Source organism: Dermochelys coriacea, chromosome 5, assembly GCF_009764565.3.
Source record: "Dermochelys coriacea isolate rDerCor1 chromosome 5, rDerCor1.pri.v4, whole genome shotgun sequence".
Lineage (NCBI taxonomy): Eukaryota > Metazoa > Chordata > Testudines > Dermochelyidae > Dermochelys > Dermochelys coriacea.
Window position 1 is genome coordinate 29,688,912 of NC_050072.1, and position 27,098 is coordinate 29,716,009.

The 27,098-nt window shown below is 42.7% G+C and overlaps 1 protein-coding gene across 1 annotated transcript in view; it reads right to left on the reverse strand.

The window, feature by feature from the left end:
- PLCXD3 (phosphatidylinositol specific phospholipase C X domain containing 3) overlaps nt 1-22,232 on the reverse strand; it is a 146,690-nt gene extending 124,458 nt beyond the window's left edge. Inside the window, exon 1 of the mRNA XM_038403716.2 lies at nt 21,854-22,232. Within this exon, the coding sequence (XP_038259644.1) occupies nt 21,854-21,956 (103 nt within the window). The 5' untranslated portion in view covers nt 21,957-22,232. The remainder of the gene's footprint in view (nt 1-21,853) is intronic.
- Nucleotides 22,233-27,098: the final 4,866 nt, after the last annotated feature.

Genomic DNA, 27,098 nt, shown 5'->3' on the forward strand with positions numbered 1-27,098 from the left:
GGTAAGAATAAGTGGGGAAACTATGTACGTGTCAAATTTAAGTTTCTAAAAAACGTATGAATTATCTGCTATTCAAGCTCAAAGCAAAACATCTGAACAATATTTCAATAGCTGATTCTCCCCCCCCTTCCATTCTTTGATAATCTCAAAAACAGCTCAACAATTTTTCTTAAAACTTTCCAAGAAGTTTCCTCACTTGGCTGAGAATATGTATGAGAAATGTCCACTCAAGAGGTAATATTGTTCAACAGTTATAAGACATTAATATAAAGGACTGAAATTAAAGTGTCATCTGAAACAGAGCTACAGTGCTGTTCATGCAATGCTACATAATGCATAAAAACCAGGTAAAATACAGCTACAGTAATACAGGCGGCCTATTCATTGAAGAGCCAAATTATGCATAAGAACAGCCATACTGGGTCAGACCAAAGGTCCATCTAGCCCAGTATCCTGTCTTCCAACAGTGGCCAATGCCAGGTGCCCCAGAGGGAATTAACATAACAGGTAACCATCAAGTGATCCATCCTCTGTCGCCCATTCCTAGCTTCTGGCAAACAGAGGATAGGGACACCATCCCTGCCCATCCTGGCTAATAGCTATTGATGGACCTGTCCTCCATGAATTTATCTAGTTCTTTTTTGAACCCTGTTATAATCTTGGCCTTCACAACATCCTCTGGCAAGGAGTTCCACAGATTGACAGTGCATTGTGTGAAAAAATAATTCCTTTTGTTCATTTTAAACCTGCTGCCTATTAATTTCATTTGGTGACCCCTAGTTCTCGTCCATCCTCCCCGTGGAAGGAAAAGGCCTGGGTAGGGACCGTCGAATCGTGGAGGTCAACGAATGGCTACGCAGGTGGTGTCGGAGAGAAGGCTTTGGATTCTTTGACCATGGGATGGTGTTCCATGAAGGAGGAGTGCTGGGCAGAGACGGGCTCCATCTTACGAAGAGAGGGAAGAACATCTTTGCCAGCCGGCTGGCTAACCTAGTGAGGAGGGCTTTAAACTAGGTTCACCGGGGGAAGGAGACCAAAGCCCTGAGGTAAGTGGGAAAGCGGGATACCGGGAGGAAGCACAGGCAGGAATGTCTGAGAGGGGAGGGCTCCTGCCTCATACTGGGAATGAGGGGCGATCAACAGGTTATCTCAAGTGCTTATATACAAATGCACAAAGCCTTGGAAACAAGCAGGGAGAACTGGAGGTCCTGGTGATGTCAAGGAATTATGACGTGATTGGAATAACAGAGACTTGGTGGGATAACTCACATGACTGGAGTACAGTCATGGATGGTTATAAACTGTTCAGGAAGGACAGGCAGGGCAGAAAAGGTGGGGGAGTAGCACTGTATGTAAGGGAGCAGTATGACTGCTCAGAGCTCCGGTACGAAACTGTGGAAAAACCTGAGTGTCTCTGGATTAAGTTTAGAAGTGTGTGCAACAAGAGTGATGTCATGGTGGGAGTCTGCTATAGACCACCGGACCAGGGGGATGAGGTGGATGAGGCTTTCTTCCGGCAACTCACGGAAGCTACTAGATCGCATGCCCTGATTCTCATGGGTGACTTTAATTTTCCTGATATCTGCTGGGAGAGCAATACAGCGGTGCATAGACAATCCAGGAAGTTTTTGGAAAGCGTAGGGGACAATTTCCTGGTGCAAGTGCTAGGGGAGCCAACTAGGGGGAGCGCTTTTCTTGACCTGCTGCTCACAAACCGGGTAGAATTAGTGGGGGAAGCAAAAGTGGATGGGAATCTGGGAGGCAGTGACCATGAGTTGGTTGAGTTCAGGATCCTGACGCAGGGAAGAAAGGTAAGCAGCAGGATACGGACCCTGGACTTCAGGAAAGCAGACTTTGACTCCCTCAGGGAACAGATGGCCAGGATCCCCTGGGGGACTAACATGAAAGGGAAGGGAGTCCAGGAGTGCTGGCTGTATTTCAAGGAATCCCTGTTGAGGTTACAGGGACAAACCATCCCGATGAGTCGAAAGAATAGTAAATATGGCAGGCGACCAGCTTGGCTTAATGGTGAAATCCTAGCGGATCTTAAACATAAAAAAGAAGCTTACAAGAAGTGGAAGGTTGGACATATGACCAGGGAAGAGTATAAAAATATTGCTCGGGCATGTAGGAAAGATATCAGGAGGGCCAAATCGCACCTGGAGCTGCAGCTAGCAAGAGATGTCAAGAGTAACAAGAAGGGTTTCTTCAGGTATGTTGGCAACAAGAAGAAAGCCAAGGAAAGTGTGGGCCCCTTACTGAATGAGGGAGGCAAGCTAGTGACAGAGGATGTGGAAAAAGCTAATGTACTCAATGCTTTTTTTGCTTCTGTTTTCACTAACAAGGTCAGCTCCCAGACTGCTGTGCTGGGCAACACAAAATGGGGAAGAGATGGCCAGCCCTCTGTAGAGATAGAGGTGGTTAGGGACTATTTAGAAAAGCTGGACGTGCACAAGTCCATGGGGCCGGACGAATTGCATCCGAGAGTGCTGAAGGAATTGGCGGCTGTGATTGCAGAGCCCTTGGCCATTATCTTTGAAAACTCGTGGCGAACGGGGGAAGTCCCGGATGACTGGAAAAAGGCTAATGTAGTGCCCATCTTTAAAAAAGGGAAGAAGGAGGATCCTGGGAACTACAGGCCGGTCAGCCTCACCTCAGTCCCTGGAAAAATCATGGAGCAGGTCCTCAAAGAATCAATCCTGAAGCACTTAGAGGAGAGGAAAGTGATCAGGAACAGTCAGCATGGATTCACCAAGGGAAGGTCATGCCTGACTAATCTAATCGCCTTTTATGATGAGATTACTGGTTCTGTGGATGAAGGGAAAGCAGTGGATGTATTGTTTCTTGACTTTAGCAAAGCTTTTGACACGGTCTCCCACAGCATTCTTGTCAGCAAGTTAAGGAAGTATGGGCTGGATGAATGCACTATAAGGTGGGTAGAAAGCTGGCTAGATTGTCGGGCTCAACGGGTAGTGATCAATGGCTCCATGTCTAGTTGGCAGCCGGTGTCAAGTGGAGTGCCCCAGGGGTCGGTCCTGGGGCCCGTTTTGTTCAATATCTTCATAAATGATCTGGAGGATGGTGTGGATTGCACTCTCAGCAAATTTGCGGATGATACTAAACTGGGAGGAGTGGTAGATACGCTGGAGGGGAGGGATAGGATACAGAAGGACCTAGACAAATTGGAGGATTGGGCCAAAAGAAATCTAATGAGGTTCAATAAGGATAAGTGCAGGGTCCTGCACTTAGGATGGAAGAATCCAATGCACCGCTACAGACTAGGGACCGAATGGCTCGGCAGCAGTTCTGCGGAAAAGGACCTAGGGGTGACAGTGGACGAGAAGCTGGATATGAGTCAGCAGTGTGCCCTTGTTGCCAAGAAGGCCAATGGCATTTTGGGATGTATAAGTAGGGGCATAGCGAGCAGATCGAGGGACGTGATCGTTCCCCTCTATTCGACACTGGTGAGGCCTCATCTGGAGTACTGTGTCCAGTTTTGGGCCCCACACTACAGGAAGGATGTGGATAAATTGGAAAGAGTACAACGAAGGGCAACGAAAATGATTAGGGGTCTAGAGCACATGACTTATGAGGAGAGGCTGAGGGAGCTGGGATTGTTTAGTCTGCAGAAGAGAAGAATGAGGGGGGATTTGATAGCTGCTTTCAACTACCTGAAAGGGGGTTTCAAAGAGGATGGCTCTAGACTGTTCTCAATGGTAGCAGATGACAGAACGAGGAGTAATGGTCTCAAGTTGCAATGGGGGAGGTTTAGATTGGATATTAGGAAAAACTTTTTCACTAAGAGGGTGGTGAAACACTGGAATGCGTTACCTAGGGAGGTGGTAGAATCTCCTTCCTTAGAGGTTTTTAAGGTCAGGCTTGACAAAGCCCTGGCTGGGATGATTTAACTGGGACTTGGTCCTGCTTTGAGCAGGGGGTTGGACTAGATGACCTTCTGGGGTCCCTTCCAACCCTGATATTCTATGATTCTATTCTATGATTCTATGTTATGAGGAGAAGCAAACAACACTTCCTTATTTACTTTCTCCACACCAGTCATGATTTTATAGATCTCAATCATATCCCCACTTATTCATCTCTTTTCCAAGCTAAAAAGTCCCAGTCTTATTAATTTCTCCTCATATGGAAGCCATTCCCTACCCCCTAATCATTTTTGTTGCACTTTTCTGAACCTTTTCCAATATCAATATATCTTTTTTGAGATGGGGCAACCACATCAGCACCCAGTATTCAAGATGTGGGAGTACAATGCATTTATATAGAGGCAATATGATATTTTTCATCTTATTATCGGTCCCTTTCTTAATGATTCCCAACATTCTGTTCACTTTTTTGACTGCCCCTGCACAGTGAGTGGATGTTTTCAGAGAACTATCCACAATGACTCCAAGATCTTTTTCTTGAGTGGTAACAGCTAATTTAGACCCCATCATTTTATATGTATAGTTGGGATTATGTTTTCCAATGTGCATTACTTTGCATTCATCAACACTGAATTTCATATGCCATTTTGTTGCCCAGTCACCCAGTTTTGAGAGATCCTTTTGAAGCTCTTCGCAGTCTGCCTGGGACTTAACTATCTTGAATAGTTTTATATCATCTGCAAATTTTGCCACCTCACTGTTTACCCCTTTTTCTAGATCATTTATGAATACGTTGACTAGGACTGGCCCCAGTACAGATCCCTGGATGACACCACCTATCTACCTCTCTGCATTCTGAAAACTGATCATTTATTCCTACCCTTTGTTTCCTATCTTTTAAGCAGTTACCAATCCCTGAGAGAACCTTCCCTCTCATCCCAAGAGAGCTTACTTTGCTTAAGAGCCTTTGGTAAGGGAACCTTGTCAAAGGCTTTCTGAAAATCTGAGTACACTTTGTTCACTGGATCCCCCTTGTCACAGGCCTGCAGACCCCCTCAAAAAATTCTAGTAGATTGGGGAGGCATGATTTTCCTTTACAAAAACCATGTTGACTTTTCCCCAACAAATTATGTTCATCTATGGGTCTGACAATTTTGTTCTTTACTATAGTTTCAACCAGTTTGCCCAGTACTGAAGTCAGGTTTACCAGCCGGTAATCGCCGGGATCGCCACTAGAACCATTTTTAAAAATTGGCATCACATCAGCTTCTGTATCAAAGGACTGGAGGATACGTAATTTAAACGATAGGTTACAGACTACAGTTAGTAGTTCTGCAATTTCACATTTGAGTTCCTTCAGAACTCTAGGGTAAATACCATCTGGTCCTCGTGATTTATTATTGGTTTAATTTATCAATTTGCTCTGAAACCTCCTCTAATGGCATCTCAATCTGGGACAGTTCCTCAGATTTGCCACCTAAAAAGAATGGCTCCAATTTGGGAATCTCCCTCACATTCTCAGCTGTGAAGACTGATTCAAAGAATTCATTTAGTTTCTCTGCAATGGCTTTATCGTCCTTGAGTGCTCCTTCAGTATCTTGATCATCCAGTGGCCCCACAGGTTGTTTAACAGGCTTGCTGCTTCTGATGTACTTAAAAAAAATGTTTGCTATTACTTAGAGTGTCTTTGGCTAGCGGTTCTTTAAATTCTTTTTTAGCCGTCCTAATTATATTTTGACACTTAAACTCTGGCAATTGATGCTTCTTTCTATTTTCCTCACTAGACTAACTTCCACTTTTTAAAGGATGCCTTTTTGTCTCCCACTGCTTCTTTTACTTAGGTTCCCCTTCCTATGTTATTTAATTTGGGGTATACATTTAAGCTGAGCCTCTATTATAGTGTCTTAAGTTTCTATGCGGCTTGCAGGGATTTCACTTTCAGCACTGTACCTTTTAATTTCTGTTTAACTAACTTCCTCATTTTTGTGTAGTCCCCCTTTCTGAAATTAAATGCTACAGTGTTGGGCCACTGTGGTGTTTTCCCTGCCCACCAGAGGGATGTTAAATTTAATTATATTATGGTCACTGCGGTCCAGCTATATTCACCTCTTGGACCAGATCCTGTGCTCCACTTAGGACTAAATCAAGAATTGCCTCTCTCTCTCATGGGTTCCAGGTCTAGCTGCTCCAAGAAACAGTAATTTAAGCACCTCGAGTTCCCAGTCTTACGTCTGTCATTATCCAAGCATGTGATGGCTGGCATAATATAAGTAAGAATCAAATAATGCAGCAAATTATGATGTGTAGAGGAGCCCCCTCCCCAAACACCCCCCCAAACTGTTTGAAAGTTACTTAGAATACATGGAACAAAGGATGAAGGAATGGCTTCTAAAGAGATATATCATTACTAGATGTTCAAAATGTAGGGTATTCCTCAGTAAAAAGAATATGACAGGTTTCAGAGTAGCAGCCGTGTTAGTCTGTATTCGCAAAAAGAAAAGGAGTACCCGTGGCACCTTAGAGACTAACAAATTTATTAGAGCATAAGCTTTCGTGAGCTACAGCTTATGCTCTAATAAATTTGTTAGTCTCTAAGGTGCCACGGGTACTCCTTTTTTTTTAAAAAAAGAATATGAACTTCAAGCATCCCTATTATTCTTGAGCTCCCATTCAATTCCCACAATGCATAAATATTCTTTCCAAAACACACCAGAAACAAATTAAATCAGTAAAATAAGAGAAAGATTATTAGTGTGAGCTTGAAATGGCTACAGAGCTCACAAGCAATGAAGGAGACGTGAATTATGCCAATCATATCAAACCAGTCCAGTAGAACTTTTATATCTCACTCTTCTATATGTTTTTCTATACCATGCTCATCTGACTGCCTTCGAGTAGTGCATTATACAACATGACTACACATCTGTCATTTTTGTTCTCTCATCCTCTCTCCAGAGGGAACAGTAGGTGCAGTGGACTATGGTTTTGTTTTGTTTGTTTATTATTACATAAATAGACCTGTTCCTCTATGTTTATCTTAGAGAAAGCAATTTGCACTTGAAACGGAAAGTGATGAGATACGTGATGGTCATTAGTTTCTAGGGGCGTTCAGTCCAGTGTCCTGGACCACCCTCAGAAGGTTCTGTATCATTCACAGACAAGCTTTACTCATATTGCCAAGAGTTCCATTGTGCCAAAGGAGTGAAGTTGTTGACCACAGTCTTTGTCCCAGAGCTTTAGACAGTCTTTTAGGTAACTGGGCCTAGGCCATGGAACGCTTTGAAGATAAGGACCAATACCTATAACTTGATTCAAAGTTCTATGGGAAGCCAAGGTACAGCACAGAAGACAGATTTGGTATGTTCACGGTAGCTTGTGTTGCAAGAGAAACGCTGCAGCATTTTGTACTAGTTGGAGTTAGTTCTAAGTGCTGAATGTTTCACGCCCAGATATATCACATTGCTGTAGTCCACCAGAGAGGTGATGAATAATTGAGGCCTGCTATTTGTCAGTCAGAATGGGACAGAGTCTCCTAGCCACCTGGAGATAATAGAAAACATTACTCACAACTGTTACAATATGAGAGCTCAGCATCAGCAAAGAATGTGTACTCTTAGACTACTGACTGAATTGACCAATTGTAGATGTAAACTTTCAATCAGAGGACAATATTCTGAGGAGTTTGTAGCCTCAGTGCATTGTCCTCTGCACATCAGCATCACCTCTGTTTTGTTGGATTCAGCTTCAACCAGCTTTTTCATCATACATGAGCTGAACTTGTTCAAGCACTGAACCATCTTGGTCCTAGTTGTGGTAAAGGATAGGTAGTGTCAGGGGCAAAGCTGACTCCCAGCCTGGTCAAAACCCAGCAAGTTCAGTTGGACCCAATGAGCCCCCTCCAAATGGCCGTGCTTCCTGATTGTGCATGGGAGCCATCGGTTTGCTACTTGAGTCTTGCAGCAGCAACTCAACATCAGCCACACCTACAGCAGCACTGCCCTGCTCTCAGTTCTGCTTCCTGTCATTGCTCCAAGCCCTGCTCCTGCTCCAGCCCCAGCCCCAGCCTACATGCTCCATTCCAGTTTCTGATTCCTGGCTCTGACTCCTGGCTACACCCAGACATTGACTCTGGGTTACCTTTAGGCTTTGATTCTAACTCTGGTTCTAACCTTCAGCTTGGCACCTTGAGCCTGACTCTGGCTTCATTCCTGAATCAGTGCCTGATTTCTGGATCTACACTTGCCATTACCCAAATTGCCATCACAATCACCTGGCAAGCTTCTGCTCCACCCATTATGTAGGCTGCCCATGCCCCATTAGCTTACAGGTAGAGCTGTGTCTCATCTGCATATTGCTGGCATTTGAGTCCATGTAATCTGACCAGTTCACCTAGTAGTCACATACAGATGTTGAAGAGGACCAAAGAGAATTGATCTTTGTGGAACCCCACAAGTGAGGGGTTTAGGTAGTAAAGGTGTAGTTTCACATCACATCATTGGGTGCATCCCTCCAAGAAGAACTCAAACCATTTTATTACTTTACCCTGGACCCCTGCCACCCGTCTCAGGGAGATGGCAATATCTCATGCTTAACAGTGTTGAACACAGCAGAGAGGTCCAGAAGCGTGAGACTAGATGCCTGCTGTGTTCCCTCTAAGCTGCACAGTTGGGCAGCCACCCAGGAGTAATGCAAGTGCTAACTAAATGGAGAGTAAGCTTATAAAATCTGTGAATGACACCAAGCTAGGAGGGGTTGCTAGCAGATTGGAGAACAGAATTAGAATCTGAAAGGACTTTAACAAGTAAGAGAACTGGTCTGAAATCAGCAAGATGAAATTCAATAAAGACAAGTGTGAAGTACTATACTTGGGAAGGGGGCGGGGGGAAATCAAATGCAGAAATACAAAATGGAGAATAACTGCCTGGGCATAATATTGGTGAAAAGTATCTGAGAGTGACAGTAGATCACATACTGAATATGATTCAACGTGATACAGTTCAAAAATGGTTAATATACTCCAGAATTATATTAGCAGGGGTGTTGTAAGAGAAATACGTGAGGTAATTGTCCCACTCTACCTCATGCTGGTGAAGACTCAGCTGGAGTACTGTGTCCAGTTCTGGGCACTACATTTTAGGAAAGATGTGAACAAATTGGAAAGAGTGCAGAGGAGAGCAACAAAAGTGATAAAAGGTTTAGAAAACCTGATCTATAAAGGAAAGGGTAAAAAAACTGGGCATATTTAATCTTGAGAAAAGACAACTTGAGGGTGGACCTGATAATAGTCTTCAAATATGTTAAGGACTGTAATAAAGAGGATGGAGAACAATTGATCTCCTTGTGCACTGAAGGTAGGACAAGTAGTAAGCAGTTTAACCTGCAGCAAGAGATTTAGGTTGGATATTAGGAAAAATCTTTTAACTATAAGGATAGTTAACCACTGGAACAGGTTTCCAGGGGAGATTGTGGAATCCCTGTCATCAGAGGTTTTTAAGAACAGGTTAGACAAACACTTGTCAGGGATGGTCTTAGGTATATGTGGTCTTGGACTGGATCAGTGGGTCTCAACCAGAGTACATTAACTTATCTAGATGTGTGTCTAGTTTTACAATGGCTACATAAAAAGCACTAGCAATGTCAGTACAAACTAAAATTTCATACAGACAATGACTTGTTTATTCTGCTCTCTGTAGTATACACTGAGACGCAAGTATAATATTTATATTCCAATTGGATTTATTTTATAATTATATGGTGATCGTTAGAAAATAAGCAATTTTTCAGTAACAGTGTGCAGTGACATTTTGTATTTTTATGTCTGATTTTGTAAGCAAGTAGTTTTTAAGTGAGGTGAAACTTGGAGTACACAAGACAGGTCAGACTCCTGAAAGGGGTACAGTAGTCTGGCAAGGTTGAGAGCCATTGGACTAGATGACCTCTCAAGGTCCCTTCCAGCCCTACATTCTTATGATTCTATAAATTCTGACTATGACACACATTATTAAATCATAAGATATTTTTATAAAGACTGTTTATCTCTCTCTACTTGTGAAGCCACAAGCCGCAAGACTTGTAGTGGCAAATGTAAGTCTGAAACTGAGGAGCCTTTGCTTTTCTGTGTACCGCACCTTTATTTTCTCTAAGCTCTTTCCTCCCGTGCCCTTGTACTCTAAATCCCATAGTTGCTGCCAGATTTCTCATGTTTCTCCTTTAGTAATGAGCAAATGGATATTTTCTGAATAAAAAATAAGTCTCATTCAGAGAGAACACAGTGCATGTCTCATCCAAAAGTGCACTGAGCTCTCAAAACAAAATGGCTACTAAACTAGGTACAGAATATTGTACGCAGAAGTTTAAAAAGAATGGGTCACAAAACAAGAAGAATGAAATTTCTCACACATACAATTAAATACAGATAAGTTTAACACTACTCTAAAATAGCCTATTAAAAACCATATAATAGTGTCACAGCATTAAAGAGAAAGACTTTAAGGCTAGAAAAGGAACCATTGTAAGCATCTTGTCTGACCTCCAGCATAACACAGGCCAGAAGACTTCCTTGAATTAACTGCTGCTTCAAGTTCAATTGCTGTGCTTGAACTAGAGCATATCTTTTAGAAATAGATCCAATTATAATGTAAAAATACACACACACACACACACACACACACACACACTATAGCTACTTTTACTTCCCTTCTAAGTCAAGCTGGTCTTTTCAAGGTGGAAGCATGTATTCTGTGTGTCGCTCTCACTGGAAAGCTACAAATTTCCCTTTTCCAGTGGCGCAAAAATAGTTCCAAAGTATCCACCCCTGGCCTCATGTAGCCATCAACATATTATTAATACAAGTTTAGCAGCACAATTCTACACCCCCCACAGCAAAAGCTTCATTAATCAATGTTAAAGATATAGTACCCTACCTTCTTTTAAAATTAACAACCCTAATCCCTCAAAAAAATTATGCAACTTTTCTTAAGATCAACTGATTCGGGTATTTTTTTAAAATAAAAGTAAAGAGATTGCAGAAGGGGTAGGAGAAGTATAAATTTCAAAGCTCAGAACATCTCTAGCCATGTGTAGTCTTCAGAAATAGGTCACCTTTAAAAAACATCAAAGCCTAGACATGGCCACAGAGAACATCTTACCAACAGTTCCTCCTTACCCAAACTGATGACATTCCAGTTCTGCCTCCTCTAGTAATTGCAACTGTAACAGTATGGCATAGAGATGAGACGTGTCCTTTAGGTGGGTGGTTTCCACAGAATTTAGGGCTTTTCAGGTCAAACCAACTACTTGGAAACCAAAAGGCAGCCAGAGAAGATCACAGTGTGCTGGTCTCATGCGCTCCCAGTGAGAAGCCATGGTGACATATTCAGCACTATCCACACAGATTTAAGGTGTGAACTGCACTGCAGCTGACTAACCTCAAAGTGACATGGATGAGGGTAGCAAGATCTGCACCTGCTAAAAAATGGTTCAACCTCCAACAGTCCCAGCTACCCACGAGCCCCTATCATTCAAGGGCAGCTGAAGACCTCACACTGTGTACTTGAGTTACCAACATCAGGCACACACTCTCAATCGGAAGGGAGGTATATAGACACCATGTATAAGCCTTAAACATGTCACTAATGCAGGACCAAAGATTGCTCATGCCAGGTCTTAGTCCAGACTAATTTTGGTGGGACGGTTACACAAACTGGGGGTAAGGCAGAACAGGAAAGATCTTGTGATATGTTATTTTTAAGGCAGCTCAGAGATTCAGAATATTAGAAGTAGCTCAAGAGAGATAGATTAATAAGCAGAGTGCAGGTGGGGTAGCAAAACCTATATGGCAAATTAATTTATCCCATGACTAGAACCTCTGCACTGTACGTGTACATGCAATACCTCAAGTCACATTAAAACTAGCTACACGTTCACCAATATGTGTATATAATCAGTGGGTGATTTCTTAAGGGCATGCTTTCTATTGCTGAAAGCTTACTTTGTTGCAGAACATTTGTATCCAGGACCCAGATAACAAGCTTCGGGCATACTGATATTGTTGAATAAATAGGTACAATATTTAATCTAATGCTACTGGTTTGCAGACACAAAGATTCAAACCATCCCTAGACTGGTTATCTAACAGTATTCTTTACACTGGCATTATCAAAGGCAGAGAAAGTGACCTAGATTACTTTTTTTTAAAACCAGGTACAAAGTCCATTTTACTTTACCTTTACTACCAAACAAGACAGAGTTGTTTTGGAAACAGACTTATAACTTTAGTTGGGTGGATCTTCTAATATGAATGGTAAATTAACAGTATCAGAGGAGGTATAAACTAGGACAGACTCAGAGAAATATATCCATTCAGAGTGCTCCATGCAGTTACCAACAGGAGAAGAAATCTGCATCTGTTGCTTTCCAGTAGTTTGAGATTATTTTCCACTGTTATTACAAGTTGCAAGTTCCCTCTCCTGGGTATGATACTAGTGGAAAATTATAATTAGATATGTTAGCACAGAGCCTTTCAGAACAAAATAGATATAGACTTCACTGCAAAATGCTGGAGGAAACACCATGGTATAGGGGATGTCTTAATATTTGTTGGGATCAGCCCAAATTATAAGGTTTCTGGTTGTTAGTAAGTTGATCCAACAGTTATTTCAGGGATATATCTCCCAGTTTATCATTACTGTGGTGTTAGAGATGTGTCCTGATTTTAGGAAATCAAACAGATACCCAGTTAGAATTATTGAGACCCCAGCCAGCTAATGTATTTAAACAAGGTAGTGGCAAAATCTAATATCAACTCTAGGAATGTGATTGACAAGAATTTAAGTAGTGAAAAATTGAATGAATCACTCTATGTATTAGATTAATAAGTGACAGAGCAAATGTGATAACCTTGTAAAAGATAACAAAATTACTGTAACTCAAACTATACTGCCTCAAATCTGATTGAATACATCTGTAAAATAGATTGTTGAAGGGAAAGAATAACTTTAAAACAGTTATATACATGCTTATGCAATTAACACGTATCTAATTCCAAGCAATGAGAAATTGTACTGATACTTGCTAATAAATCAGCAGGTTTCCTATTATACTGGAGCATCTTTTGTATTGGATAAGTTATTATAAATCTATTAGGGAAGTGAAGATAATGTTAAATTAATATTTTGCTTCTTATGGCAATAGCATAGGAATAAATATTCTGGCTCTGAATTAAACTCTAATCTACTCTGCTGTTTAAAATCAATAGTTCTTCAGCTGCCAAAGTAGTTTGGTTCCAATCCAAAAGAATAAAACTGCCTCTATTTACCAGAAAATGAAGACTGGAGTGAAATAAATTGAGTTGCAAGAGATTTTACCCATTAGTGACTACATTTTGATTTCCTAAGACTTAAGAATTCACAAGTTTAAAAACCAGGAAGATTTGTAGTTTTTGCATCTGCACATTTCCTTACATAGCGGAAGTACACCTGTCCAAATATTTAACAGTTATGTGCACTTAGATTTAAATGTTAAAATGTGTATGTTCTGGGAAAAATTTGCAAGACAGCAATTTGAGCTCCTGGAAGTTAACTTCTTCTCAATGAAGTCCTATGTTTGACTTTCAAGTAAAGCCTATGCAGTGTCGTAGTAGCCATGTTGGTCCCAAGATATTCAAGAGACTAGGTGAGAAAAGTAATAGCTTTGATTGGAGCAACTTCTGTTTGTGAGACAAAGCTTGTCTCTCTCACCAACAGATGTTGCGCCAATAAAATATATTACCTCTCCCCCGTTGGTTCTTTGAAGTCTGTCAGTTATGGAAGTAACTCCATGGAAATAAATGTTGGATACAATATCAGCAGCAGACATTATTATTACAATTTTGTTAGTGCTTAAGTGTGCTAACCTCTTTCCAAACACTAAGGAAGACACACACTGATCCACAAATGTACTTAGGCACCTGAGCCCAAGACATAGATGCCTAAATCCCAGTTTTAGGTAGGGTTGCCAGTTTTGGTTGGATGTATTCCTGAAGGTTTCATCACATGACCATCTTTAATTAAAGATTAATCTTTAAATCCTGGAGGGCTTGCAACCTTGTTGTACGCTGCACTGCAAACCACAAAACTGTCACTCAGCTACCCTCTAACCCTGTAGGTGCCTAAATTTTCAGTGTGAAAATTACCTTGGTACCTACATTTCTGGCTCTGGGCATGCACACTACTGCCTCCCTGTAGCATCCAGATGCTTATCTCCCACCTAAGCCCCAGAGAGGGCCATGAACCAAGAGAAGATAGGAAGTCGCAGGCCTGTCTTGTCCATGGGGCCCCTATCTGGCAGGCCTACAGAGACTGCCTATCAGATTACACTGCATTCAAAATTAGGGTAGTGCCCACATTATTACTTTTAGCGTAGTGGTTAGAGCACTCACCTGTGATTTGGGAGACCCAAGTTCAATTTTCCCCTCTCTGCCTGAGGGAGAGAAAGGAGGTGACCCCTGTTCAAAGCCTATGTCTTTCAGGAGAGTGTTCTAGCCATTGATGGACATGGGATATTCTGAGGTTGTGCTCCCTGAATCTCTCCTGTTGCAGCTGTTTCACTATGGATCAGTAATTAGTTATTTGAGGAGGGAGACTGAGTCCTGGGTATCCAACCTACTATGCTACAGAGTCATTCTCTCTATGGCCCAATGACTAAGTCTTGATATCAAGTGGAACAACTTCAACAGGAGAGACTGTAAGAGGGCCCACATCAGAACATGCCACAGTTCAGTGGCTAGTACAGTCTGCTGAGAGGTGCGAGACCTGGATTCAAATCCAGTCTCCTCATCAGAGGAGGGAACTGAACCCACATCCCAGCTGACTTCTCTAGCCACTGGCCTAAAAGATGTAAAATGAGCAGCAGTAGCACCACCTCCAGCTGCTTTGCGTGGTGCGAAGTAAGCATGAACTTGTTCTCACAAGAAATTACTTAAGTACCTAAGCTACCTGACTTCAAAAGAGGAGTTCCCAGGTGTGGATTGCAAACAGAAATTGGTGCCTCCCAGCAGCCTGGACTTCCAAGCTAAATTCTGTCAGAGGGTGCTCCGTCAGCAATCTGATGTGCCATACTGCCTAGCCAGTTTCCATCATCTCAAAAACACACCCAAGCTGTTTGCCTTTCATAATATGTACCTTTTACCAGACATTATGCAAGCATATTGCAGCAGAAGCTCTCCACACACCTTCGCCTCTTCATACAGCTTACCCTGTGAGCTCGTCCCTCTAGCTTCCTGTTTCTTCTACTTACATCCTCCCAATTCTATCACTAGCTCAGTAATTACCACCCTGGCACTCATAATCCCCCAACAAAAGTGACTAACAGCCTCCAGCTGGACTTACAACCTTCTTCATGCCACAACTAGCACTGTCACATACCTCCCTGCCTCCTTCAACTGAGACCCTTTCTTGCCTCCTGGAGTCTTCTTCACTGTTTAAGCCCTACCCTCCTTATGAGGTTGGAGTTCTTCTTCTGCCCTTTCAGACCAGCCTTCCATAGGCCACTGGTGAGGGTTTCCTGCCTTCCACCCACAAAAAGTACACCTGAAGGATAGATTCCACTACACATTTGTCTCAGCCTGTAGGTCATAGCTAGTTACACCCCAGTGACCTTAACTCTGCTTTCTTTTACCCCTGACTTGTAAACAGGGGCAAGTAAGTTGCCCCTCTAGAGATGCAATACCTTGGTCTCGGGCCTCCTCTGTTTTATCTTGTCCCCGACTCAGAACTATCATAGCAAGTTTGCTCATGGAGGCCTCATTATTAGGACCCTTCTCCCTCTCTGCAGCATGCCCCCTCTCTCAGGCCTTGCTCACAGTTTGTTCCTCCTGGGAGTCAGCCAAGCCTCTGCCCTCCTTCTTCTCTAGGTATCCCTGCTCCAGTACTTCCTGATCCACTGCTCCCTTCTCAAATTTATCTCCATCACCACCCAAGTCCTTGTTAATATACATCTAACCGTGCTTTTGTACTATCCCTGGAGGGCTATATGGAGGGTCTTCACTTGGAATTACGCATTCAGGCCCATTTATTGGGGTCTCCCCTCCATCTTTTATCCTTCTTACTCAAGAAATCCAGTCCATCCCTATCATGACCACACTGGGTAATGACTTTATTACACCTACTCTCTGCCACTTAAGTTTTCCTTCCACCTCTATAGGGAGGACAACCAGAGGGTAAGTTTTCTTTTCCCCCCATGCACACAGTGGATGGTTATCGTCACCCCTCTCTGTTGCCAGTGTGGTTTAACTTATGACTAGTGAACATGCAGTTGCTGAGTCCCTTTGTGGTTCTCCAGCCTATTCAGATGGGAACAGTCTTTATCCCAGACCCACCTTGTACCACTTGCCTATCCACAGAATTCCATGAACCCACAGTCCATGTATAGGCAGGCAGTCTCTGTGTCCTTTCCCCCTGTCCACTGGTAACAGACTACTGTAGGGGCAATTGCGGTACCCTTGTTCATCCCTTACATCTCCTTGCCAGGTTTTCATGAAGGAAGTTTCTCAGCCTTCTTTCCCATTCCCTGGTTGTGGTGGGTAAAGGAGGGGATGGAGTTTTCTACATGGGAAGTCTGTTTCCACATACTCCTCTATTAGTTTCACCACAGCCCCTAATGATTCTGGCTGATGCCTCTGAACCTAGATTTGCGTGGCCTCGGGGAAACTCTGCATAAAACTGTTTGTTCTAGGACAATAAAGTCCATTAGAGCCTCTTTGTCTTTCCTCTGCCTGGCTGCCTACCCACCCAGGAGCGCTATTCTCTCCATCTGCTGGGTCTTCTGCATCTCCATCTGTCACTTGGCTAGCCAGAGGAGCATTTCCTCCCTCACATCCAGAACCCACTACCCTCATGTGGGTCACTTTCCCTCAACCAAGAGTGTTAAGGACTCTAGACTAACCCCCACTTGTCACAGGGTGCTCTCTCAGCTACCTGGTGTGTCACACTGTCTAGCCAGTTTCCATCCTCTCACAGTCATGAAGTCACCCAACCTGCTTGCCTTTCACCTCTTATACCTTTTATTGCACAGTTCTTTTACAAACAGAATGTGACACTAGCCTATTGCAGCAGGAGCTTTCCACACAGCTTCTTTCCTTCGTACAGCTAACTTTCTGAGCTCCTCCTCCTCGCTTCATGTTCTTAAGTACATAGTTCTTAAATGAGCAAGAACTCCTTTTGAAATCAATGGGAATTTTGTTCAATTAAAGACCACAGGATTTGCTCCATAGTTGTTAATAATAGTGGTGCTGTCTGGCACTGTTAGCAGATTCAGCAAAGCAGTCATAGATCAAACATACATGGAGACAAACTCCCACACATTCCTAGAAATAGCTGTTCCTAAAGAGTGTTGAGTCATGTTAGCAGGGAGGAAACTTGCATCGTTACTGACTGTGCTGCACCTGATCTCTGGACAAAGCTACATGAGGAAAATTAGTACCAATTTTACTGAGACATTTCAGCCGCAGTTGCTAGAAAATGGCATGAAATTTCTTAACACAGATGCCCCCATTAAAATCTTAAGGCTCTTGTGATGTCAGTCAAGCAACCACTACCCTTCACCCTATCAAATGTAATTTATTATGTATGGAAATAAATGAATTTGATGATGTGCTCAAAACTGACACAAATATCTCTTTAAAAAAAAACAAGCCCTATATTTTGAAGGGAAACTTGGTCTGTAAATGTCCCTATACATTTAAAGTTAACTTATTTATCATTATAAGCAACACACTGACAACAACAATCAAAAGCTATTAACAAAAAATAATAAGCAAGTTTTTTTTTTTTATAACACAAGCACAATCTGTCCTAGTGATTGGTCCTTCAGAGATTTCTATAGCTGGATATTAATGCCAATACCAAAAATGCTGCAGAAGGTAAGCCATTTAGGCATTTTGTATTGTGGGAGACCCAGGAAAACACACCACAAAAATAGAGGCACAAACTGTAAAGAAGAAGAAACTACAATGATGTTTAAAAAACAAAAGCAAAAGACAGAGGGACACTAGCAAACAACAGTTGTAATTGCACTGACTTGAAGTACCTTTGACTGGTGATACAAATGTCATAGCACAAGCAGCTGGTGTTTAGGGCTTGCAGGAAATGAGGTAAGAAATGTTGACATTTATCATAAGTGTTTACTGGACACCTAAAAGCCGTTATAATTTACATTAGATTGTTAGAGCCCTGGTACAGTACCAAAGGACATATCAGAAAATTTCCCACAAATCAGGCTTCCCGTTAATCCCAGAACCATCAGGTTGATCTAGATTTACCTCCTTGATTAGAATTTCAGACTGCGACACCAATTTGGACATCATTTTAGTGTACTGTTAAACAGAATCTTTTGATGGAAAAAAAAGAGAAGGAGGTGGAGAACAATTGCCCTAGTAAACACGGCAAATCACACATTGTGAGCTGTCATTTTTTACCTTATTCGGTTCAGGACCAGACTGACATTTTACATGAGATGTTTTCGAAATGCTACAGAAAATGAAGTCACATATTGAAACACAGTATTTACTCTCTCTCTCTCACACACACACACACACACACACACACCCCCACCATAACTCACAGTCAAAACTGGGATTTTCAGATATGCCCAGGGAAATTAACTGCCATCCATTGAAATTCAATGTAAATTGGGCACCTAACTCTCTTAAAGTCCTTTGAAATTCCTAGAATACAAGATTACTTTACACCAGTAGTTTATCATGATTTTAAGTGATAGTGCATTTTACTCTTGTATTGCCCCTTTTATTCTGGTAAAGTAACACAAAGAAACGGTATTTCTCAAGGAAATGATCTGTGTGTGTGTGTGTGTGTGTGTGTGTGTGTGTGTGTGTGTGTGCGCGCACGTGCACGCGCGCGTGGGTAAGAGAGTCAAATGCTATGAGTTTGTAATTCATTTTACCTGCAAAGGTGGATACTGCTCACTTTGCACGAGTAAAAGAACTACCTCCACATACCCACAGAATATGTATTTGTTTGGAATCAGCCATATACAGCAGTAGATAAATATTATGCAGCCAGTGTTCTTGTCTGTACGGGGGCAATGCGATGGAATAAGGTACCATAATTTAAGAGAAAGATGTAACAATAGCACGGACTTACGCTAGTTTACCTCCTTACTAGTTCACCACCATTCATGTACTATATAGAGAGCAGCACTATTTTCAGAGTGCTTTAATATTTTCACAATTTCATCTCTCTAGCTGTGTTTAAAATCAGTGGATTTATGACAGTCCATTTACAACGCAATTGTGGCATCCGAATGACTCATTTAGAGAAGACTAACCCCTGTTCTACACTACAGGGTTAGGTTGATTTAGCTGTGGATGTGTCTTCACTTAAATTTGGCTCCCGCTGGCATAAGTGCCTCTCTACACCAATTTAGTAACACCACCTCCCCAAGTGGCATACAGTCACAGTTGATGTAATTTGTCAACAAAGTGTCAGTGTAAACATTGTATTGTTTATGTTAACCGTTACTGGCCTCTAGGAGCCATCTCACAATGCCCCCACACTGACAATAGAATTGATACAAGTACTCCTGGTGCGGATGTGCACTGCCGACACAAGGAGCCAAGCGTGCACACACACAAGCAATGTAACAGTTATGGTGGCTGTAAGCTGACATAAGTTAGTTGACATAATTTTGTAGTGTAGACATGGCCTAGCAGAAGAAGACATTTAGAATTAGTCAGTCCAACATATCCATAAACAATACCTTTACCTCCCCCGCACCACCATTTTTAAAGGCAGTCAGTTTTTTAAGTTTGTCCGTTAGGGATACTAGCTGGGATGGGTGGGAGGAGAGGGATTCTTTCATGATCTTTTAAAGAACGGAAGCAAAAATTGTAATCAGACTGACAAGATCATTTTGAACATTTGTGTATAGCAAACTAATTGCATGCCATATAAAGAAAGAGGGATACATGCTAAGTTATACTGAAATGTCTGACAAAGCCAGGCTATACCTATATATATGTAATATCACTTTAATAATAGAAATGCATACCACTAATACCCATTAGATGCTTAATCTCATTTGGTTTTCAAGCATCCAAGTCAATACAAAATCACGTACTCATGTAACCACAAGGCACTCATTTCTGGTGTCATCTCTAAAGAGTTCATTTATTTAGAAATCTTATAAGCATGAGCAGCACAGTGTTAAGTGACACACCCTGCAGACTATCATCTTGTGCTGCAGCAAATTTAGTTTTGTCAGATATTCCACATGTGCAGCCCTTTAATACGACAAGTAGCCACAGGGATTCAAAGGCTGTGGGTTGAACCATTGGTCAGGTACTTGAGGAACAGCTTCAAATACAGAGAAGAGGGGTTAGAGAGATTATTGGTTTTTTTTAAATATTCAGACTAATGCAACTGGCAAATAAACATGTCACAGCCCAGTAAGCTGTTAACACTCTGATAGAGCAATTAATTTATTAGTATTTAATAGTTGCCAGTTAGCGTTTGCTGAATACAAATGCTTTTTTTTTTTTGGTCATTGTTTTGGTGGTATTGTTCCCTCCCTCCCCCGCCCCCCCCCCGAACCAATCCATTTCAGTCACGTAATTATTGAGAGAACACATTAGCATTTCCAAAGATCTGTCTGGTTTTTACCTTTGCTCTGTCTGGCTGCAAACCCTCACTTAACAATGGGAGTTCAGAAGCAGGCAAATGTGGCATATTCCTACTACAGCTCCTATAAAATGACAGCCCAGTACTTCTCACCAGCTCTTGTGGATTTTGAACAACCGCATCCCATATACTATAAAGCCCTTATGCGCTCTCACAAAACTGGTACCCTGCATTTGACACTGCCTTGGCAGTGGAGAGGGTTTAATAATGATACTGCTTTAATAGTCCTAAATAAGTTCTCTTTCAATTTCCAAAGCTGAAGATGCTTTGCCAATTACAGCTCATTGATCTGTTGGAGATGGGGGGGAAGCATTAAGGATAGTCGAACAGCTTAGCACTCCAGATTGTGCCGCTCATTTGAAAAGTTAAGACAAAGTAATGTCTCCTGGGCTGCATGAGCTTCCAACCCATAGCGAGTCTTTTACAGAAGAATGTGGTAAGCATGCAGTGTCTTTCTTTCCCTCAGTCAAACTGAGCTGAAGAAGAGCCCTGTGTGAGCCCAGAAGGCTCGTCTCTCTCACCAAACCCAAGCTGGTCCAATAAAAGACCCACCTTGTCGCTCTAACATCCCGGGACCAGCATAGCTACAAGACTGCAAACAGGACCCTTTACACATACTTCATGCAAGCAACCAAGCACGGAAGAGGAGCTCACAGCAATTGCTGGCTCGCTCGCTCGCTCTCTCTCAGCCACACAAACAGAGGCGCTTCTGCATTTCACTGAACAGCTGGCTCCCCGTGCGCATCCGCACCGGATCGCCCCAGGGCCAACACGGCAAGCAGCCCTGCCGGGGAGAGGAGCTTTGCAGCTGCTGTGGCGGCCCCGAACTTTCCTCGCCTCTTCTCGCCGGGAGGGGCTTAGTCGCTTTAAGGGAGACTCGAGGAGAATAGTAATGACTCTGGGAGGGTCTGGCAAAGAAATCGCCAGATCCGTCCAATTCAGTGTCAACAAGGAGGAGGTGAATGGCCGTGGTGGAGGGAGGACAGGGACCCGAGCTGCAAAACCATGGCGGGCGGGGGGAAATAAGGGCATGGAGAAGGGAAATGGGGGGGGGGGACAGACCCGGTTCCCCAGGCACAAAGGCAGCTCCGAAAAGCCGTCACCTTGCACGCAGCGCTCCGGTAGGGATTTCACCCCTCCACCCACCGAGGCAAGAAGCGGAAAGGCGAGAGCTCGCCCCGTTTCTCAGCGAAGGAGGCTTTTCTTGGCACCTGCTGGTCCATATCGCCATGTACTAAACACAACGGGGGGGGGGGGCGGGCGGACAAGCCACCCCGCGTAGCTGCGGTCTCCTACCTGGGATCGCTAGGTTGGTGAGGGGGAGGCTGTGGATGCTTTCTGGCAAAGTTGCCATCCAGTCTGCGGATTTCAGCTCACTCTTCCCTTGCGATGAAGCCATGCTGCTGCCGCTGCCGCCGCCGCCGCCGCTGCCGGAGCCCGCCTCACTCCTCTGCCAGGCAGCCTGACTGCCTGCCCTCCGCGGCCCGCTCCTCCCGCCCTGACACTCCGCTCTGCGCCACGCCCACAGGATGGCGCCGACGCTGCCTCGGGAGCCCAAGCGCTCGGCGGGCGCTCGTGCTCCTGGCCCCCGCTCCGGCTCGAGCGCCGGCCCTTCCACCAGCCGCTGTGCCGCGCGTGTGAACGGGGTCCACGCTGCCCCCGTACGCCTCACGCTCCCCCAGCTTTGTTTGCTGTGTCGGCCTGACTCGCTGGAACCAATTTGCCCCGCTTCTGATGGCGATTTTTGCTCATTCATGTTTAATCAGTGGCGCATAATGCTTCCTCCCTCAGGGGCTTGTTTATTTTTTCTTGTCTGTTTCCCCCTGCTCCTCACCGAGGCTTCTGCTTCTGGGGCTGGCCCTCTCCAGAAGCATGATTTTCATCTCGCTCAATCTGTCTCCTCACACAGGGCTTCTTCCTTTATTTAAAAATAAAAAATAAAATGCTGACATCATCCTCTTTTGTTCTTTGATCTTTTGGGCACAAGGCAGGGTTGCCTCTTCTGCACTTCATTCCGAGATTAAAAGGATGAGCTAAGTGTCTGTTTTACAGCGAGGGGTGGTGTATGTTCATGAATGAACTCAAATACCCCTTTCAATATATGGATGTGTGCAGGAGTTTAGGTGGGGGATGGAGACATAACTAGGACACCCCCTCTATACTGGGGCATGGACACTAGTGGGGAGTGTTTAAGAGGAGCAGGCATGAAGCCATCAGCCCTTAAAAACCTCCATCTAGCACATACAGAAGGTCTCAGCAACACAGGCTCTCCACAAGCGCATAGAAATGTAGGGCTGGAAAGGACCTTAAGAGGTCATCTGCTTGGAAACAGATTTCCTCAGTGGGAGACAAACTGAACATCTGAGCACTTCAGCACCAGCTGGCAGGACCATACATAGACCATCCCTGACAGGTGTTTGTCTAACCTGTACTTAAACACCCCCAATGATGGAATTTCCACAACTTCTCTTAAAAGCCTCTTCTAGAGCTTAACTACCCTTAAAGTTAAAAAGTTTTGTCTAGTATCTAACCAAATCTATCTTGCTGCATCTTAAGGATGTTACTTCTTGCCCTACCTTCAGTACACATGGAGAACAATTGATCACCATCCTCTTTATAATATATTTGAAGACTGTTATCAGGTCTCCCTTCGAGTCTTCTTTTCTCAAGACTAAACATGCCCCGGTTTTCTAAATCTTTCTTCACAGATAAGGTTTTCTAAATCTTTTGTCACTTTTGTTGCTCTCCTCTGGATTCTCTCCAAGTTGTCCACATCTTTCTTAAAGTGTGGTGCCCAGAACTGGACACAATACTCTAGCTGAGACCTCAGTGGAGACCAAGTAGAGCAGGACATTTATCTCCTGTGTCTTACATACAACACTCTTGTTAGCACACTCCAGAATGATATTAGCTTTGTTTGCAGCTACATCACCTTGTTGACTCATATTCAATTTGTGATCCACTATTATCACCAGATTCTGTTCACTTGTTCAGCCACTTAGCCAGTTATTCCCCATTTTGCAGTTGTGTAGTGTTTTGTTATGGAAGGGCTGTCTTCTGCTCCCTACGCTGGCACCCCCGACAGTACAGAGTTAAGGTCAAAGTCTTGGTCCTTATTTTCAAGTGCTCTTTGGCCTGGACCCAGCATATCTAAAATATCACACAAAGCTTTGGGATGAACTGGGATCAATGACTTGGCTTCTCAGGAACAAAGGAACTTTCTAGTTTCTGTCCTAAAGGTCAAGCTCAACTCTGCTGGGAACAGAGCATTCTCGGGGTCAGCCTGAAATTTTATAACAAACTCCCACACAAAGTGAGAGAGAATCAACCAACCAAACCTCACCCCTTTCCATGCTAAGTGGAATGTGCACTTCTTAGGCCTGCCTTTTCTAACTGACACAAACACAGAGCAGCATGTATATCAAAGCTAGCAGCAAGCCACAACCCTACCAAAAACAAAACACTACAGCACATACACAATTCTCCCCCTTGGGAGTGGATGAGAGAATGAACCAAACATGATTGTGGTCAGTCACATTACTTAATGCACTACTGGAAGGCGCTCAGATATTGCAGTGATAGTTTAAAAACCTATATAAACTAGACTAGTAGTGAAGTGATCTAACTGAGGATTTCCAGGTCTCTGGTCCCCTATGACACAGATGGAACATGTTTTGTCTTGGCCATTTGCAACAACTGCCTGATGGGGAGCAGTAATGTAACAAGGGATTGATAAATACTACTGGCAGGAAATTGAACTTTCTGTCCTGGCTTCAGTGACATGCCCTGGGCCAAAGTTACAAATTCCCTGTCACATGAGAAGGTTTAGTGTTCACTGACTCCAACAATTACTGTGACATCTTGTTTTAAAAAATTCACAGGAAAATAAAACAAACTCAGCTAAAAGTAACAGTCACAGTCTAGTCTGTTAACAGTTTCTGTCTTAGATCCTGTCAGTGGCTTTCTGATCCCATGGCCACTTGTTCTCTTTCTGCAGCATGCTCTTCAGTGCTCAGGTAGACCAACCACATGGACTTCATCTTTTCTATTTCTGGTGTTTTTCTTAGTAACTGGGGGTGCATGTGTTAGTTCTGCCAATACAAAAGTAAAGTCAGTAAGCCTCTGTGTCCTTGTTTCAATGTCTTCTACTCCTCTAGGACACCATGTCAGGGATAGTTATGACAGGTGGCTTTGGCATGCATGATATATCTATTATCTTGGTAAACTGCCAGCTTCTTTTTGTTTGGATTTTAACTTTCTCTCCTACTTGCAATGGAAGTAATTGTTGATCATTTTTGTCATAGTATTTCTTCTGGTTCTAAATTCCTTTTGTAGCTACTTCCAAGTTAAGTGCCTTCACTTCAGGAAGATTAAACTTAGGCAGAATGACAAATGTCTGAATAGTGTCACTGAACTGGTACGCCTACTAAAGCATTTGAGGATGTTGCAAATTTTTTTTGACAATTCTAAATAGTGAATGCATTATCTCTTTTTATTTTTATCTAGTTCTTGATATTTGTTTTGACTTCTCTTCTAGCTCATTTGACTGTAATAATAATAGTAAAGGCTTGATGTGATGTGTTTGAACTGATAGGTGAAAGGAAATTATTGAAATGAACCACTTGGACCATTATCGGTTATCAGCTTCTCTGGAATCTGATGTATAATGTGACATTGCATTGTTACTCAATGTGGCAGGCAACAGCTCAGTTTCAAAAAAACAAAAACAAAAAAACCCTGAGAAGTAGTTACTCGTTTAAGTCAAATTCACAATACAGATAAGACAAGCATCTCCCTAGTCCAAAGAACAGTAGAGCGACTTCTTGGCATATGGAGCATTTAAATAAAAAAAATGGATGCTTTTGTTTTAACACCCACAAGAAGGTATTCAATAGAAGTAGATCTCAAGGAGGGATTTGAATAAGGAGAAGGTATTGAACAAATGCTCCACCACAGGAAAGATGTTTGATCTGTAGTGAACAGTATAGAAAAGAAGTATAGAGACATTTGTGGGATGAGTGGACAAACGCATCCAGGCTACCATACTTTTCTCCAATATTAGCAATTCTTTACTCCCTGCCCGTTAGCGTGCAAATCCATTCCTTCCAAAGTAACTGGATTTATTATACGCCAGAAATGAACACAAAAGTCCATATGGTCCATGCTGTGAAGCAAAACAACAAACTGCACTCTATAGCAAAAGACATTTTGCATCATCTTAGAGTGACATGAAAGAATATACAATATAATACTACACATTTTCAAACTAGTGCTTTAAGTTTTGTAATCAATACAATCCATGACAGGAGGGGTGAAGGGTAAAGTTTTTATCAAACACAGATTTGGTCACATTACTCAAAAGTTACAAATGAATTGTGCTGGGCAACCCAAAAAGTACTGATAAATCTTTAGACCACTCCATCATGTATTCTGTAGATGACATTTTCTCACAGAAAAATGATTTTTATAAAGAGTTTAGAAAAGTTAAACATACAATTGGTACTATTGTTTGTATCTTTCCACCTGTAAAACCCAGGAGACCATGAGTTGAACTATATAGAACTCCTGGCAAGAAAAACAAAACAAACCAAACACCTTCAGAAGCTTTTTTCTATATCTAAAAATGACAGGGTTTGTCTGTTATTTTGGACTTTCCAGGACTGGAAGTCAATGTTTTCTGTCTCATTGGAGAGGCATGAATCTCCCCCTTTGCAGTGGTATAAAATCGCTGGCTAAAGCTTTCACAAGCAATTAGTGATTTGAGTGCCTCAATTTTTGGATGCCCAACTTGAGACACCTTAAAGGGGCCTGATTTTCAGAGCATTACTACTTGGCACTTTTAAAAATCAGGTCCCTTTAAGGTGTCTCAAATTAAACATCCTTGAAAATCTTTGTCCCTGTTTCTAGTCCACTGCAACTCTTACATCTGTCACTGTCTCAGGACTGAATATTTCCTGACCTGCACCGTGGATCAGTGTAATTTGGAGGGGGAGGAGAAGGAGAGGAATTCCACAAGTAGTAATCATTTGCCTGGTAGCTTGAAGAAATATTTCTGTGGAAGGTTGATTAGAAGTAAAATGATGGCTGTTTGAAGCTGCTCAGAAGTTTGGAATGTCAGAATAAGGACTTGTCTACACATTTACTTGCACCAGTGTAGTAACACCAAAACACACTCCTGTGCAGACATTCTTATTTCAATTTAAGAGTGACTTATTTTGGTTTAGTTTAAGCCTGTACCTAACTAATTTAATATAAACTGAAATAAGCCTGGTTTGCATGTGACAGAGTGCTAGCTAGCATCCAGGTCACTTAGGTAATTGTATAACACAGAAGATTACAGACTTATTTCGAAGCAATTAACCTGTTATGGTGGCGATCTGGGGAGGTCCTGGATGACTGGAAAAAGGCTAATGTAGTGCCCATTTTAAAAAGGGAAGGAGGAGGATCCGGGGAACTATAGGCCAGTCAGCCTCACTTCAGTCCCTGGAAAAGTCATGGAGCAGGTCCTCAAGGAATCAATTTTGAAGCACTTCAAGGAGAG